This window comes from Dermochelys coriacea, chromosome 10, assembly GCF_009764565.3.
Source record: "Dermochelys coriacea isolate rDerCor1 chromosome 10, rDerCor1.pri.v4, whole genome shotgun sequence".
Classification (NCBI taxonomy): domain Eukaryota; kingdom Metazoa; phylum Chordata; order Testudines; family Dermochelyidae; genus Dermochelys; species Dermochelys coriacea.
Genome location: NC_050077.1, coordinates 39107134 through 39121584, shown reverse-complemented (window position 1 = coordinate 39121584; position 14451 = coordinate 39107134). Strand labels below are relative to the sequence as shown.

Below are 14451 nucleotides of genomic sequence, written 5' to 3'. Positions count from 1 at the left end.
TCAGAGACCATGTGCTGTCTATTTAAGGCACTCACTGGGAAGGGAAGGCTTCAAGGCTCATTCAAACCTCAGATCACAGCAGCTGTCTCCTGCTGAGTCCTGAGCAGAGGTGAAAGTGGTCTGGTATGGTGTACTGGTAAGAAGCCGGTACCAGCCTGTACGCAGCCCATGTTAAAGCGCTGGGGGGGGGGGGAGAGGCAGCAACATTAAAGCACTGTCATGGCAACACTTTAAGGGTGGTCCTTTGCCGCAGCAGAGCTTTAATGTTGCTGCCCCTTTTGCCTCCCACGTCGCCAGTAAAGTCCAAACCAGCAGGGCGACCGACAGAGGAGAAGGGGCAGTGATGTTAAAACGCTGCTGCGGCAAAGGACCCTCTTTAAAGCATTGCCATGGCAGTGCTTTAACGTTGCTGCCCCCCCTCCCATCGGTGGCAAAAGGCACAATGATGTTAAAGCACTGCCCAGCGCTTTAATGTCATTGCCCCTTTTGCTCCCCAGTCCACAAACGGGGGAAGGGGGGCAAAAAAGGGCAGCTGCCCCAGGGCCAGCGATTTAAAAGGGCCTGGGGCTTGTGGCAGCAGCCGGAGCCCAGGGCCCTTTTAAATCACTGCTGGAGCCCCGGGGACCAGGAAGCGTGGCTGGGCTGGCTGGGGGAGGCTGACTCACCCCAACCCCGCCCCTTCTGTCTGAGATCCCACCCCTTTTGAGGGCCAGAGCCGGCGCCCGTACCTGTAAGAATTTAATATTACTTTCACCCTTGGTCCTGAGCCAGGCCCTCCCCTCTCCCCTGCTCTGTGGAGATGGGGTACAAGGACAGGGAGAGGGGGACACCCTGACATCAGAACCTCCCTCCCCTCCTGCTCTGCACAGCCAGCAGGAGGGTCCTGGGAGCAACATGGCTGCAAAGCAATGGGGGGAGGGGCACCTGAACACATACTGCTGGATGTGTGCAGCTCTGCTAATCAAGTGTGTGGCACTTGAATCCCTTCTGGGCAGCTGCCCAACCATACTTAGAGGGAACACAGGTTCAGTCAAATTTAATTAATGCATTTTTTTTAAACGAGCATCAGCAGCATGGAAGCATGTCCACTGGAATGGTGGTCGAATCATGAAAAGGCATACAAATGTTTAGCATATCTGGCATGTAAATACCTTGCAACGCTAGCTACAAAAGTGCCATGCAAATGCCTGGTCTCACTTTCTGGTGACATTGTAAATAAGAAGCGGGCAGCATTATCTCCTGTAAATGTAAACAAACTTGTTTGTTTTAGTGGTTGGCTGAACAAGAAGTAGGACTGAGTTGACCTGTAGGCTCTAAAGTTTTACATATTTTGTTACATAACTGTACTCAAAAACAAAATCTACATTTTAAAGTTACACTTTCACAATAAAGAGATTGCACTACAGTACTTGTATGAGGTGAAATGAAAAATACTATTTCTTTTGCTTATTTTTACAGAACAAATATTTGTAATAAAAATATAAAGTGAGCACTGTACACACTTTGTATTGTGTTGTAATAGAAAATATATTTGAAAATGTAGAAAAACATTAAAAATATTTAATAAATTTCAATAGGTATTCTATTGCTTAACAGTGAGTAATCACGATTAATCTGTTTGAGTTAATCATGTGAGTTAATTGCGATTAAATCGACAGCATATAAACAAACAGAATTTAGACATAATTTTTACCACTAAAAGAATAGAATAAATCTTGCTTAAACCATGTAAAAACAAACAAACAAACAAACAAACAAACAAACCCCACGCTTTAGCTCCTGTTATAATAGACATCAAATCTCTTTCTATCCCTTGCTTATATTTAAGTATTAAAAGTTTTCAAATGTTTTCCTGCAAATTACCGCCGTCTGGCTTTTTTGCCCATCCTATCCCACCCGCAAAGTACATTTTGGCAGCACTATTTTGCCCTATTATGGCAGTGGGTCCTGTGGGACCCCAGTCCTGCTGCAAGGCTCTGATTCACACCCTAGCTTGCTGCGAACTAAATGTTTGTGTAGACAAGCCCCGAGATACAACCTCGGACAGTCACCAGCATTTGACAGCAACTTCCTCCCCCTCGGAATCTTACTTACTCTAAATATCCTCAAGGGGACATACTTATCATGGAAATCCATCCACTGATGCTCAGTATACGTCTCAATGCAATCCATTTCCTGTGACCCTTTACTTCCTTCTTCTCATCAGAGCAATTCTCACCCCTTCTGTGTGTGTGGGGGGGGCAGGGAATGGCTCCCTTCAGAGCCCCTCAATACCAATTTCATTGGATGTCACAAAGGAAAGCCTGATCAGCAAGGCACATCAGAGCTTGCTCCCTGCCTTTGCAGCACTTCTAGTGAGAAGGCAAGCTGGGATCAATTATATGAGTTCCACATCTGCATATCCATCATCTCGCTCCCAGGAGCACTACAATGGGTGGTCACCAGCCTCTGGAACATCCATCGTGCTGGGGAGAGGAGGCTGCTGTTCAGAGATTCTGTGGAGGTAGTGACTCAGGATCTCCCTTGCACTTAGACCAATGACTATTTTGATCGGGTAGCCCAGATGCCTCTTGAGACTAAGACAGAAGTGATGCTAGACTTGATTTAGAGGACCATCTTCTCTAGCCATAAAGGCCAATGTAGCACTTCCTTAATCTTAAAATAAACAAAACAAAAACAAAAACAAACAAAATAAAAAACAAACAAACGGCCAGCAGAGCAGAACCATTATTTGCTACCAAATACAGACAGGGTGTAGGAAGGAAACTAGGATTCAGCTGGGGGGAAGAGGACAACCCCCACCCCCACACACACACAAAATGCAATGAGACATTTAGATGGTAAGAAAACGTTATTTAATGTCTGTAGCCTTTACAAATATTCCTGAGCTCTGACACCTTTCAGGGAGCCAAAAGACGGTGTGTTCCTTAGGTAAGTGACAAGACACAGACTCAGTAAACAGACTTCAGAGCTCCTGTAGAGACTTGATGTCATCACACACGCCTTCATAGTCATATTCTGTACCAAATACTTGTGGCTTCAGAGTGAAATGGCTCGGCTAGGCTCTAGGGTCAGAGGGTCTGGCATGAAGCTGACAGCAGTCAGTGTGAACTAGGAAGTACCATGTGTGCAGCATTACAGAAGCCACTGGAGGAAGGTAGTAGCAGCAGGAGTGGGGGGGGGGGGCGGGTGGAGATTGCTGGTGCTATTCAGTTCAATAAGGGAAGGGTTTTCTGTCCTGGATCACTACCAGTATTTGTTGCAGAGACCAATGGCTACACACAATTTACAGCGCCAAGAATACTGCAGAAATGAGGAGGAGCACAGCCTGGGAGTGGCCATCTTCACAATGTCTAACTTTGCAGGAGTTCATGGGCAGATGAAACATTCTCTGTGTGGCTAGAAAAAGCTGCATCACCTGTGCCCCCATAGCCCATTCCAGGATGGCCATAGTGCTCATCTATTCTGAAGGCAAATGGTGTTGCAAATGTACATTCCCCCTTAGAGAGCAATGATAAGCTCCAGCAAGGTCTCTTCAGGGCTTTAGTAGTGACAGTGTCACTTCCCTTTCCCAGATCTCTGAAAACTGGTACCAATGACACCTTCTCCCCCACAAAATGTTTTAAAATAGCTTTGACATTCCCCATTGCCCATCGGCTTGGTCCACGCTGACAGTGCTGCAAAGAGGTGACCAACGCGAGTCCAGCCTTAGAAACACACTCAGGAGCCCTGAGGGGACGTCCTGTCCAAGATCTGCTGGGCGATGTGAACAAGGGCAGGGAAGGCAGAGCTCTTGGGAAACTCCTGGATGAAATCTCTGCCTTCCTCCAAGCTCTGGGTGAGCTGGGGATCAAGGGGAACACACCCTGTGTGGGAGGGCAAAGGGAGAGAGTGACTGTGAGACCATTGGGATGAATTACAGAGATGAGAGTATACACATGAAAGTCAGAGACACAGAAAGGTGGGAGTGAGACACCCACATCAACCAAAGGAGAGACAGAATAAGACAACACAAACAGGACTGAGCATTATTAACCTCCTTACTGCACACCAGCAAGACTACATTCTAGATGTGCAGCACCATACCAGACATTTTCTTGGTAGAAACGAGCTATAAGTGCTTCTAGCACCACAATCAGCAGAGATTTACCCTGGCATCACTGTCAAGATTATTGCTCCTTGATTAGGGGGAGGAATAAATAATTAAGGAGGTTTAAATAAATTCCTCATTTCCCTCACAGGAGCTCCGCTGGACTCTCAGTGGTGCTGCCTGTATTTGCCGTTACCTGACAGCAGGCAACTAGGATCGCTCCAAATCTCCCATCATATGCAAAGCCAGACTGGACTGCCAGGTTCTCTGCCTGTGTCCTCTACTGGCCAGACACACAATAACCACATCCCTTTGGCAGCTCTATGCTCCTCTCCCAAACTAGGTTCTCTTCAGACCTCAAGGAGAGATGCCCCTCCTTAGCTTGCAGTTTGGTTTCTGGATCCCATTCCATTCTCCTTGTGGCACTGTGTTCTCACCATTCACCAACCATTTGCTCTTCTGATCTACCCCTCCCCCGAGGGAGGGCTCTGCATTCAAAAGACACTTACCTAGGAATGGGACTCCGGCATACCTGGCCAGCTCTTCACCGCCCCCTTTGGAAAAGAGGTTTGTGCACTCCTGGAAGAGCAGAAGAAACAGTATTTAGTCACCAGGAACTTCCCAGAGCAGCAGTTCTGCAGACGGCTGGGCATCAAAGATGGCCAATATGATTGTTTATCTGGGTACATTTAATGCAGAGAATGATACGGTTATCTGAGCAAGCAACACTCATTTGCCTCTGGCAGCTGCTGATTCCTCCCTCCCCCCACCCCCCCAACTTCATGCACTTCCTCAAATACATTCTTACCCCTCATCACCCACTAGAAAGACAAAAGAGCTGCCTCTCCTGAACCTACCCCAACAGCCAGCCAATGAAGGAGGGCAGGGTCCACAAAGCGGTACAGTCAGCCGCTTGCCTCCAGAGACCTACCACATTACCTTCATGGCTTTCCCTGGTGTCCCAGCAGCCAATGGACCACAGTCAAGAAAAGACAATTCAAATCCCAGGCCTCAAGCAGAACAATGTAGCAGATTGCCACCCTTGAGGAAGGAGGTGCTCAGCTGTGGGTCAATTTTAAAGGGCTCACCAAACAGTGCGGGCAGACGAAACCACTCATGTTCTCTACAATCCCGATCACTCGCAATTCTGTCTTCTTACAGAATGTCAGCTCTCGTCTGACATCCCCTATAGACACCGCCTGTGGGCACAGAGTCATGGGGTATCAGTGATAAAGGGCCAGCAAAATCAGAGAGGTGCATGTCTGTCTTTCTGCCCATTCATCAGTGCTGCCAATCCTTGAAATTAGGTCAGGGTACACAGACAGGTTGGAGGGATGAAGGGAGTAGAAATGCAGAACTAATAGCCATAGAGACACACTGACATTCATACAGGTCATGTAAACACAAACCTAAAGGCATAATGGGGTCGATAAAATATTAGTTTGGTGTGACCACAGGGCAGGGTGTGGAAACATCTGCCCAGCAAGCATCACATACCTGTGGCGTCGTGACAAGGACTGCCCCGAGGGGCTTGTATTGGCGAAGGGATTCCACCGTGGAGATATGCTCATCCGAGGTCCCCGGAGGCGTATCCACAATAAGGAAGTCAAGTTCTCCCCAGGTCACATCGGAGATAAATTGCTTTATCAAAGCTGCCAAAACAAAACGGAGGAAAATCTTTGCTTTCAGCAGAGGTGCGGTCTGTAATCACAACAGTGTGGTAGCAGCAGTTGTTAGATATCAGATCACTACATTGTGCGAACAGATAGGTTCAAAAGAATAAGCCTTTTATCAACAGAAGCAGTGGCAGTGCCATCTTCCCTCAGGGTCTCTATCCTGCCCTACAGGGAGTGCATCTACAAGGAGTGGCAAGAGGGTAGTTCAGTCTCCAAGGCCATAGAGATTCTGTTCTGTGCCAACAATAGTGATCATTATAGACATCTGTCCAGAGAGCACAGGACAGATCTAACAGCTCATTCCCCAGGGCTCGTTTACACTACCTAGTTAGATCGACATAAGGCAGCTTATGTCGACCTAATTATCACACTACAGCCGTGCTCCTGCAGATGTAAGCCCCATTATACTGACCTAATAGCTTCACCTCCACGAGAGGCATAAGGCTTATGTTAATGTAGTTAGGGCAATGCAGTGTCTGTGTAGACACTGCGTCCCTTACCTCAGTTGTCTTGTCAATTTCACAGCAGGAGCCATGCTCCTGGCTGGGAGTTGAGGTATGAAGCCCAGGGTGGCTTCGGATGCCGATCCCAGCTGGGAGTCAGGGCAAGAAGCCGGGGGGAAGGGGAGCTTCAGATGATGACCAGCCTAGATTGAAAGCAACAACCTAGAGGTCAAAGGCTGCCTACACCTAGTCTGTCATCCAGCCCTAGTTCACCTGCTCAAACATAGCAAGAACTACAGACTGCAACCCATACCTAAGCACAAGGGGATAATGAGCAATAAGCAAGACAAGACCAGCCTGTAAGTAAGGCAAGCATGTGTTTCAACGAGCTTCATCTTTGCAGGAGATGCCCTTGCTGTAGGGCAGTGGTCCCCAAACTGTGGGGCACCCCACTCCCCCCAAGGGGGCATGGAGCCCCGTTCCACCCCCAGCCACAGCTCCACTCTGCCCCCTACTCCGCCCGCAGCCCAGCTCTGGCCCCGGCTGCAGCTCCACCCTGCCCCCAGGCCGCTTCTCCTCTTGCCTCAGCTTTCTTCCCCTGTTTCCCCCCAGCTCTGCTTCAGCCAGAGCTCCTTCACTGAGGATGGAAGCCTTGGCTGTACACTAATGGCGAGGGGGCGCAACAGGAGAAGTTTGGGCACCACTGCTGTAGGGTCACTACCAAGAGTAAAAGCCATGTGTACCGTTTTTCTTGGGTCCTCTCCAAACCACAGCATCGCCTGGCTTCTCCAGCAAGAAGCCAATTGACATGAGAGAGATGCTTTTGTCCTGGTCGACGAAGACAGGCACCCAGCCACTGTCACACTGGTGCACACCCTTGCCTTGGACTTTGAGCATTTGAGGGATGCTGGGGCCGCATAGATCCACATCCAGGATCCCCACCTGCCAGTAAATATGGGGAACCATTCAGACAATCCCTTAAACTAAGGCAGCACAGAGGGCCACTACAGTGGCAAAACATAACTCCTCACTGATTTTTACAGCCCAGATCTTAAGGAAAGGATGGCTTAGAAGCCTACACATCAAATTTGAAATACACAGGAACCACATGTTCAAATCCCAGATGAGTTCACACAACCCTTCCCCTTTCCAAGGGAGATCAGCGTGTTGTCACTGAACATCCTGGACAGAGATCTTTCAAATGAGACCTTAAAAACCATGGCCCATCTGCTCTGCAGGACTTTAAAGAGCCTTTGGGACATTTTGTTTGCCCTGTGTCCTCAGCCACAATTCCCCACACCACTGTTGTTATGCTGGGTGGCTGTCCCTCCCTCCCCGCAAGAGGCCACATTTTAGTGAGAGAAAGAGAGAGAAAGTGTGTGTGTAAAGTGCTTTGAGAGCCTTCACCACAATGTAAATTGCAAACATTCATATAGCTCATGTTCTGCTTATATGCACAGGAGGGCCCCTCCCTGTTCCAAATCATTCTCTCTGCCTTTCCATAATTAAAGCCCAATGTCCTCTCAGACCCCTAGAAACCTTTAGAGGGATTTTGCCTCCCCTTTCTTTTTCCTACTCATACTCATGCCCTATAACTCGGCATTGCCCACACAACAGCTGCCCTGAAGCAGGACAGGCAAGACAACAAGAGGCCTTGGACAGCAATGACAGCAAAGGTCAAGGACTAAACCTTCATGGTCTCCATCCACACAGCAAGTGAGAGTATCCCAGTAGCTTTTAACACAGAGTGTAGTATATCAAAGCCTGCCAAGCCCAGGGCAGACATTACTTAGGAAAGGGAGGCAACATGGCCTAGCAATTTCATTGAGGTCCAAGTATCAAGGAACCTGCATTCTACTCCCGGTTCTTCCACTGTCTCACTGTGTGACTTTAGACAAGTCACTTCCCCACTCAGTGCCTATTTTCCCATTAGCATAATGTGGACAATTATAATGAACAAGTTTTGCACAGCACTTTCATCATATTTTGCACATATATAGCATCTTTATCGGAGGACCTTAAAGATGGACTTTGCAGCTTTTTTTGTCAAATAAATGCAGAAAAATCTGAAATCTTATCGTAAAAATAACTTTTGCTCAACCTCAGTAGGATCTTAATGACTAGATAAGCATCTTGTAGCATTTTTGCTAATATCTACATTATGAGCGTACAACCCCACACTAGAATCTTGGGTGCACATGAGGAAGGAGAATACATTCATGACTGCCACATGGAAGCTTGCTCACCTTCTTCCCAGCATGCCGTAAAGCCAGAGCTAGCTCGGTGGAGATGGTACTTTTCCCCACGCCTCCTTTTCCTGAGAGCACCAGAAGGATGTGTCCAACTCCAGCCAGGTTACCTCTCTCTGTGAAGGACAACGGAACAACTCTGAGGCATCCCTGCACCTCTACACAGCATCATGCTGCACTAAGGATGTATGAATAGCAATGCCGTAGGCAGCCAGCTGAGTGACTCCTCACATTTCACAGCTAAGACATCATTCCCACTAAAGGAGTTATCACCATGTAAGGTACAGAAAAGACATTTTGGCTAAGGTGTTGCAAAATGTTTACAAGTAGTGGGGCAACCTGAGTCAAAATGTGATGGTGGATTCTGAGTAGAGAATTATCCACTAGGAACAGGGCTGTGACTCATCAGCTCAACATACAGCCAGTGGGTGGTAAGGACTTTGACTCTGATTCAGCAAAGTACTTAAACTGACCTCAGTGGGACTTAAGCACATGCTTAAATGCTTTTGTCACGACTGCTCTGGGCCAGATTGCAATTTGGGACATGGTGAAACGCTCTGGGCCTTCCCTCTCCTCAGCCATCCAGTCCCCTAGGAGTTTCCTGCTTTCTGTGCTGTGTAGATCTTGTTTTTCTGGATGTGTCAGTGTCTTGTTTTAAATTTTCTTTGGTTTGCTTTCAGCACTGTCAGTGTTTGCTCTGGTCTAAGCAACCTCTGTTTATGACTCATACACAGTGTGCTTTCATTCCCCAGGGAAGGGATGTGAACACATTCTTCTGAGATTCTTTAAATGGAGTATAGCTAGAGGGCCTCAAGGGGTACTGGCAGAGGCAGAGCTGGGAGAAAATCTGAAATTTGTGATCTAAAGATCCATCTAGAGCCAAGAACTACACAGCTCTGAAAGCAAGAAAAATTCAAAATGGAGATAAAGCCCCAGCAAACCTGCATTAACACACTCATTTCACCACTGTAATGACACCAGGGGGAAATTATACCTTTGAACCATCCCGAGACTGAAGTTCTGTATTGAGTCACAGCACAGATAAGTGGCAGTGCAAGATTCCTCACCAATGGAATTCAACCTTGACCCAAGGGGACCAGCTCTACACATGAGAGGAGGAGGAGGAGGAGGAGGAGGATGGGTATTGTTACAGGTTTCTGGAGCTCAGGGCAAATGAAGCTGCCTCTTGGCAAATTAGGGACCTTGGTTAGTTTCTGAACTCACATGCTATATTTGGTAGCGGGCTGGAACTTGCTGTACCTCCAGGACCAAAGATCACTGACAATTTTAAGGACCAATGTCTCATGAACCATAAGAAACAAAGCTTATACACCACAGGTTTCCAATAAACCCATCTTTCCAACGGCAGATCTCTCGGATCTTGTGTTCCAGCAACGGCCTTTACTGCTAAAAATCAAATCTAGATTGTTATGTGGTAGTGGGGAAAAGAAGCAAGTGAGCAATAAGAGTAACCTGATTTTACAGCAAGAATGTCACCTAATTTTGTTTTAGATATGTTTTGTTATGGATAGTTACTTTAAGTGTTTCATAAACAAAGTTAATATCAGCACCTCTGCCGCGATTTGCAAATTTGGCACAGCTTCCTGAAGATTTTTTCTAAGGCCCTAATTATAGGTAAACTATCTCCATGAATCTTTACATTATCTGTACTTCTGCACTAGTGGGACCAGGTGTCCAATGGAGAACTCCCTCACCTGACTCAGAGGTAACAGAGGACTATTTGAATTCCAATGGCTCCTCACACTCCTGAATGGTCAGTAACACATTCTGGAAACCCTAAGGACTCAGACGAAAAGGTAAACACAATTCTTAGTAAATCCAGGAAAAAACAGGAATAGCTAGAAATAGTTAACATGAATCATCAAGGAATTTCCTGAAGCTTCACGTATCAAAGCGGGATGTACCTCAGACTGGTTCTGTTCGCTGAACCTGAACCATCAGAAGCAGCACTTGAAAAGAAGATGTGGTCTCCTGCTTCAGAGGGGTTTTCCAGTGTTTCAGGAAATATAAAATAGCAATCAAACAAGAGGAAGACTTCATTTTACTGAAGAACAAGCTGAGTGAGAAAAACAGACTTCATCTTGAGACGGAGCCTGCTTTGATCATGGGAGAAGTAATCAGGAACTCAATCAAAGGTAACTCATAGCACAGATCTCTGCTTTCTTTCTCCTTTGTAATGAAAGGAAGAAATTGCAAGACGTTTCCATAGGTGTTTAATATCTAACATCCTTTTATGTAGGTTCTCTGTCCCATAATTTTTAAAACCTCTTTGGTTGTATACAGATGAATTGTCTATTGTCATATAGCTGGGGAGCATTTTAGGTGGCATTTAAAAGGGTAGCATTGTTACTGTTCTCTCAAAGGGGCCAAGGACTAGAGAAAGCAGCAAGTTCCAAAGGCTAGATCCACAAAAGGACATAGCTTTAGGTACCTAAAATGGCAGCTAACACGTGGGAGGACTCTGAGATCCTCAAACCCCTATTCAACTGCTATCTAACCCCATAGGTGCCTACATCCCTCCTGGTGGACGCACAAAAAACCACTGTGGTCCTGACACTGCCAAGCTGCTCGGTGCCTTAGGTCATGCTTAAGCCCTGCCAAGGCTGATTCCCCACTCTGGCACTTTGAGTGCAGAAGTGGGGCCCACAAGGATTCTAAAAATTAATACTGGCCACTCCAGGCTTGTATTAAACTCCCATGGTTACAGCTTTTCTCTGACCTTGGATGGGTAGATGCTACCATCACCCAAGTGCAGAAACCCCATTTTGAGAACCCAGAAAGGTGCACTTGGGAAGTCCTTCCTGTGGAGTACTCTCAAGCCCTTTCACCCCCCTCCGGGGAAGAGCCGAGAAAGCAGAAACAAAGAAAATAAGCTGTTGCAACCAGCTAATTAAACAACATATGCACAAACCTCTTAGGACACAAAAATTCTAATCCTGTTCTTAAAAAAGGTAATTTTATTAAAAACAAAAAGAAAGAAAATACATCTGTAATTTAGGATATTGCTAGATTTAAAAAGAGCAAATATAATAATTAAGCATCAAGAATGGTTTTCTTGAGCTTAATGGTTACAAGCAAAACAAAAGCATTTGGGTGTTAGCACAGAGAAGCGGAAGCCATAAAGAAATAAAAGAAATAAACCTAATCGTGTCTTCCTAGACATTTTCTGATCTACTTACATAACTGGGGTTTCAAATGAGTAATTTCTAGGTATGATTTAATGATTTTTCATACCTGGTGCAAGCTCTTACAGCATAGTCCAGCCCTGTCCCTGCTCTCTGGGAGAATAACCACAGACAGACAAAAGCGGAGTCTTGTTTCAATTTTAAGAAGTTCTAGCCTTCTCATTGGGTCTTTTGGCTAGGTGCCCAGTCACTTCTTTTACCTATACATGCAGTCAGACTTTTTAACCTTTTACAGGTAAAACAAGTAGAGAACTGCTACCAAGAGGGATTTCACAAGCTAGGTGAAATCCCTTCCCTCCCATCTCAATTGCAGGGCCTGATCCAGCAGGTGTTCTCTGAAGCCCTCACACAAGAGACAGCTGGGTGGCATGCAGGAGAATGCCCAATAACCTAGTGGTCAGGGCTCTCACCTGGGAAATGACAAGGACCTGAATTGGGATCACTCATATTCCAGGAAAGTGCCCATCCCCATGTGATGGGGTGTTCTGGGGCAGGTCTCCCACAGCCACTCCTGCTGGAACTGAACCACTTTGTATGAATAATTAACTATTCATTGGGCGAGAAAGAGATTGATTCTACAGCCTAGTGGTTAGGTCACTCACCCAGGATGTGGGAGTTCCAAATTAAATGTTCATTGGAGCAGGAAATGGAATCATTTATACAACCAGAGAGATTGAGAGAGACCCACCCCAAAACACCCAATAGCATGGGGGTCAATCCTCCTCAGGGATAGATGCCCAAATCGGACAGAGCAGGGATTTGAAAATAGGTCCCCCGAGTGCCCTAAACTCTAGGCTATTGTTTATAATGGGGTGACCATCAGTCTCCATCTCTCATGCACACACACCTGAGCAAAACAGAGACAGAGGGCTGACCTGGCTTAGAGCTTTATCTATATTTGAAATGCTGCAGCAACACAGATGTAATGCTATATTGTAGACACTACCTACACCGACAAAAGGGATTTTCCCATCAGCGTATGTAATCCACCTCCTTTCTAGAGTACGCAATCCAGCATATGTAATCTATTTCTTCCATTGACCTATCTACATGGGTATTTAGGCTAGTTTAACTATGTCACTCAGGAATGTGGATTTTTGACACCCCTTGTCGACATAACTGGGTCCATCTAATTTTCTAGTGTAGACCAGCCCTTAGGTGCCTAAATCCAGGAGCAGGATGACAGCTGTGAATCCCAAGCAGAGATCTGTGCCTCCCTCTGGACCAAAGTAGGTACCTATTGACATTTTGTTTACATCCCACCCATTTGCTTGGCATTTTTGATTGGCTAATTTATTCAGCTTCAAGCTTAGCATGCTAAGCCCCATTCTGTCAGTCCTATTCTTAGGTGCCTAACTCTCCCCATGCCTGGGCACCTAACTCTGGGATGAGGATTCCAATGGGCAACAGGACATCCAAAGGTTAGGTGCTCCAATGCTCAGTGTTGCAACATCTAAGCCCTTTTCTGGATTTAGTCCCAAGTTACTGGTTATAGAAGAGAAAATGTAGCAGGAGTAGGACTGATCTAGGTGACTAGTACTGTGTCACGCCACAAATTCTTGGCAGTTTCATCAATTTCTGCAAAGTCCATGTGGTAGGGTTGAGAAAGATAGCCTCCTTGCACATGGGAACTGGTGCTGTACTGTTTTAGGTACTGTCTATGCTACAAAAAACCACCTAACACCTACTGTATAATTGTCCCCAAGATACAGTTAGGCACAATCTGCTCTGAAAGGCTGTGTTTTCACTGTGCTGGTGACCAACCATGTCCCTGACACAGCTGATTTTGTACCAAGTTGTAGACAATGAGTAAAGGAACTAGTCATAGTTCTCAGCACATCAATGATCCCTGTCTTTGTTTTACATCTGTTCTCTGTGCAATACTAGATGGAGTTCACTGTCCTAGTCCTCATCTTTAAACCTCACGTGAGAGTGGGGAGTACAGAAAAATCCCTATAACGCCACACCTCTCCCAGAGTGCTACGGTCAATCGGGAGAAGAGAGCTGGCCAAAGCCAGGTCTTAGCATCCTCAGCGCAACCCCCAGCTGCCAAACACCACAGTACTAAGCCAGGAAGAGCACGTGTCTGGTCTTTATACCTAGGCCTTTCCTCTCCAGAAGCAGATATACACTGGCCAAAGGATGACATGTCCTCGCTGTCACGGGGAAGCGGAGGGGGGAGCGATGGACCCCGGCTAGGAGCCACCCCCAGTCCCAGCGTAGCCAAAGCCCCGCCCCACCCATAGCTGGCGGAGCAGAGCACAGCAGGCCTGGTCAGCAGCGGCTCTGAGTCACGCATGTTGCCGCTAGGTGCCACAGAAACACGGTCCAAGCAGCCTCTGTACAACGACGCCCCTCGCCTTGGGGGGCGGCTCCCGGGAGCCCATCGCTCCCAGTGCATAGCGCCGGGCAGGGACCGGGGGAGGAGGGCCATCGTGAGCGGCTGAGCCTCGCAGTCCCCACGGCTCGGGGCTTTCCCAGCCTCCTTGGGCTCCGTCCCAGCACAGCTGGGGAGAGGAGAGGAGAGGAGAGGAGGCCGCCGCGGGAGCCCTCGCTACAACCCCCCGCAGAATAGCCCCGCTCCTTCTGTCCCTCCAGCTCCCCACTACTCACCCCCAACTACCTCCATGCTGCTTCAACCGTACTCCTGCACTTCCGAGTACCCCGAGATCACGCCCCCAGCAGCGCCACGGCCAATGGGAAACTGAGCTCTGGCTGTAATCCCGCCCCATAAACTAATATTGGCCCCAACCTGACCTTCCTGACTGACGTTCCTCTCAGCCAATG

General features: G+C 47.3%; 1 protein-coding gene across 3 annotated transcripts; it reads right to left on the bottom strand.

The window, feature by feature from the left end:
* Window positions 1-2836: 2836 nt before the first annotated feature.
* NUBP2 (nucleotide binding protein 2) lies at window positions 2837-14391 on the bottom strand. 3 transcript variants are annotated; one of them, XM_038420121.2, is made up of 7 exons: window positions 14278-14391; window positions 8456-8574; window positions 6953-7151; window positions 5588-5742; window positions 5179-5289; window positions 4600-4669; window positions 2837-3866 (listed from the first exon to the last, which is right to left on the bottom strand). In XM_038420121.2, exons 1-7 carry the CDS (start codon window positions 14291-14293, stop codon window positions 3721-3723), a joined length of 816 nt encoding a protein of 271 aa, XP_038276049.1. In that variant the 5' UTR covers window positions 14294-14391; the 3' UTR covers window positions 2837-3720. The 3 variants fall into 3 exon arrangements, with proteins under 3 accessions (XP_038276049.1, XP_038276053.1, XP_043350321.1); XM_038420125.2 differs by lacking the exon at window positions 14278-14391 and adding an exon at window positions 10384-11298; XM_043494386.1 differs by lacking the exon at window positions 5179-5289.
* Window positions 14392-14451: the final 60 nt, after the last annotated feature.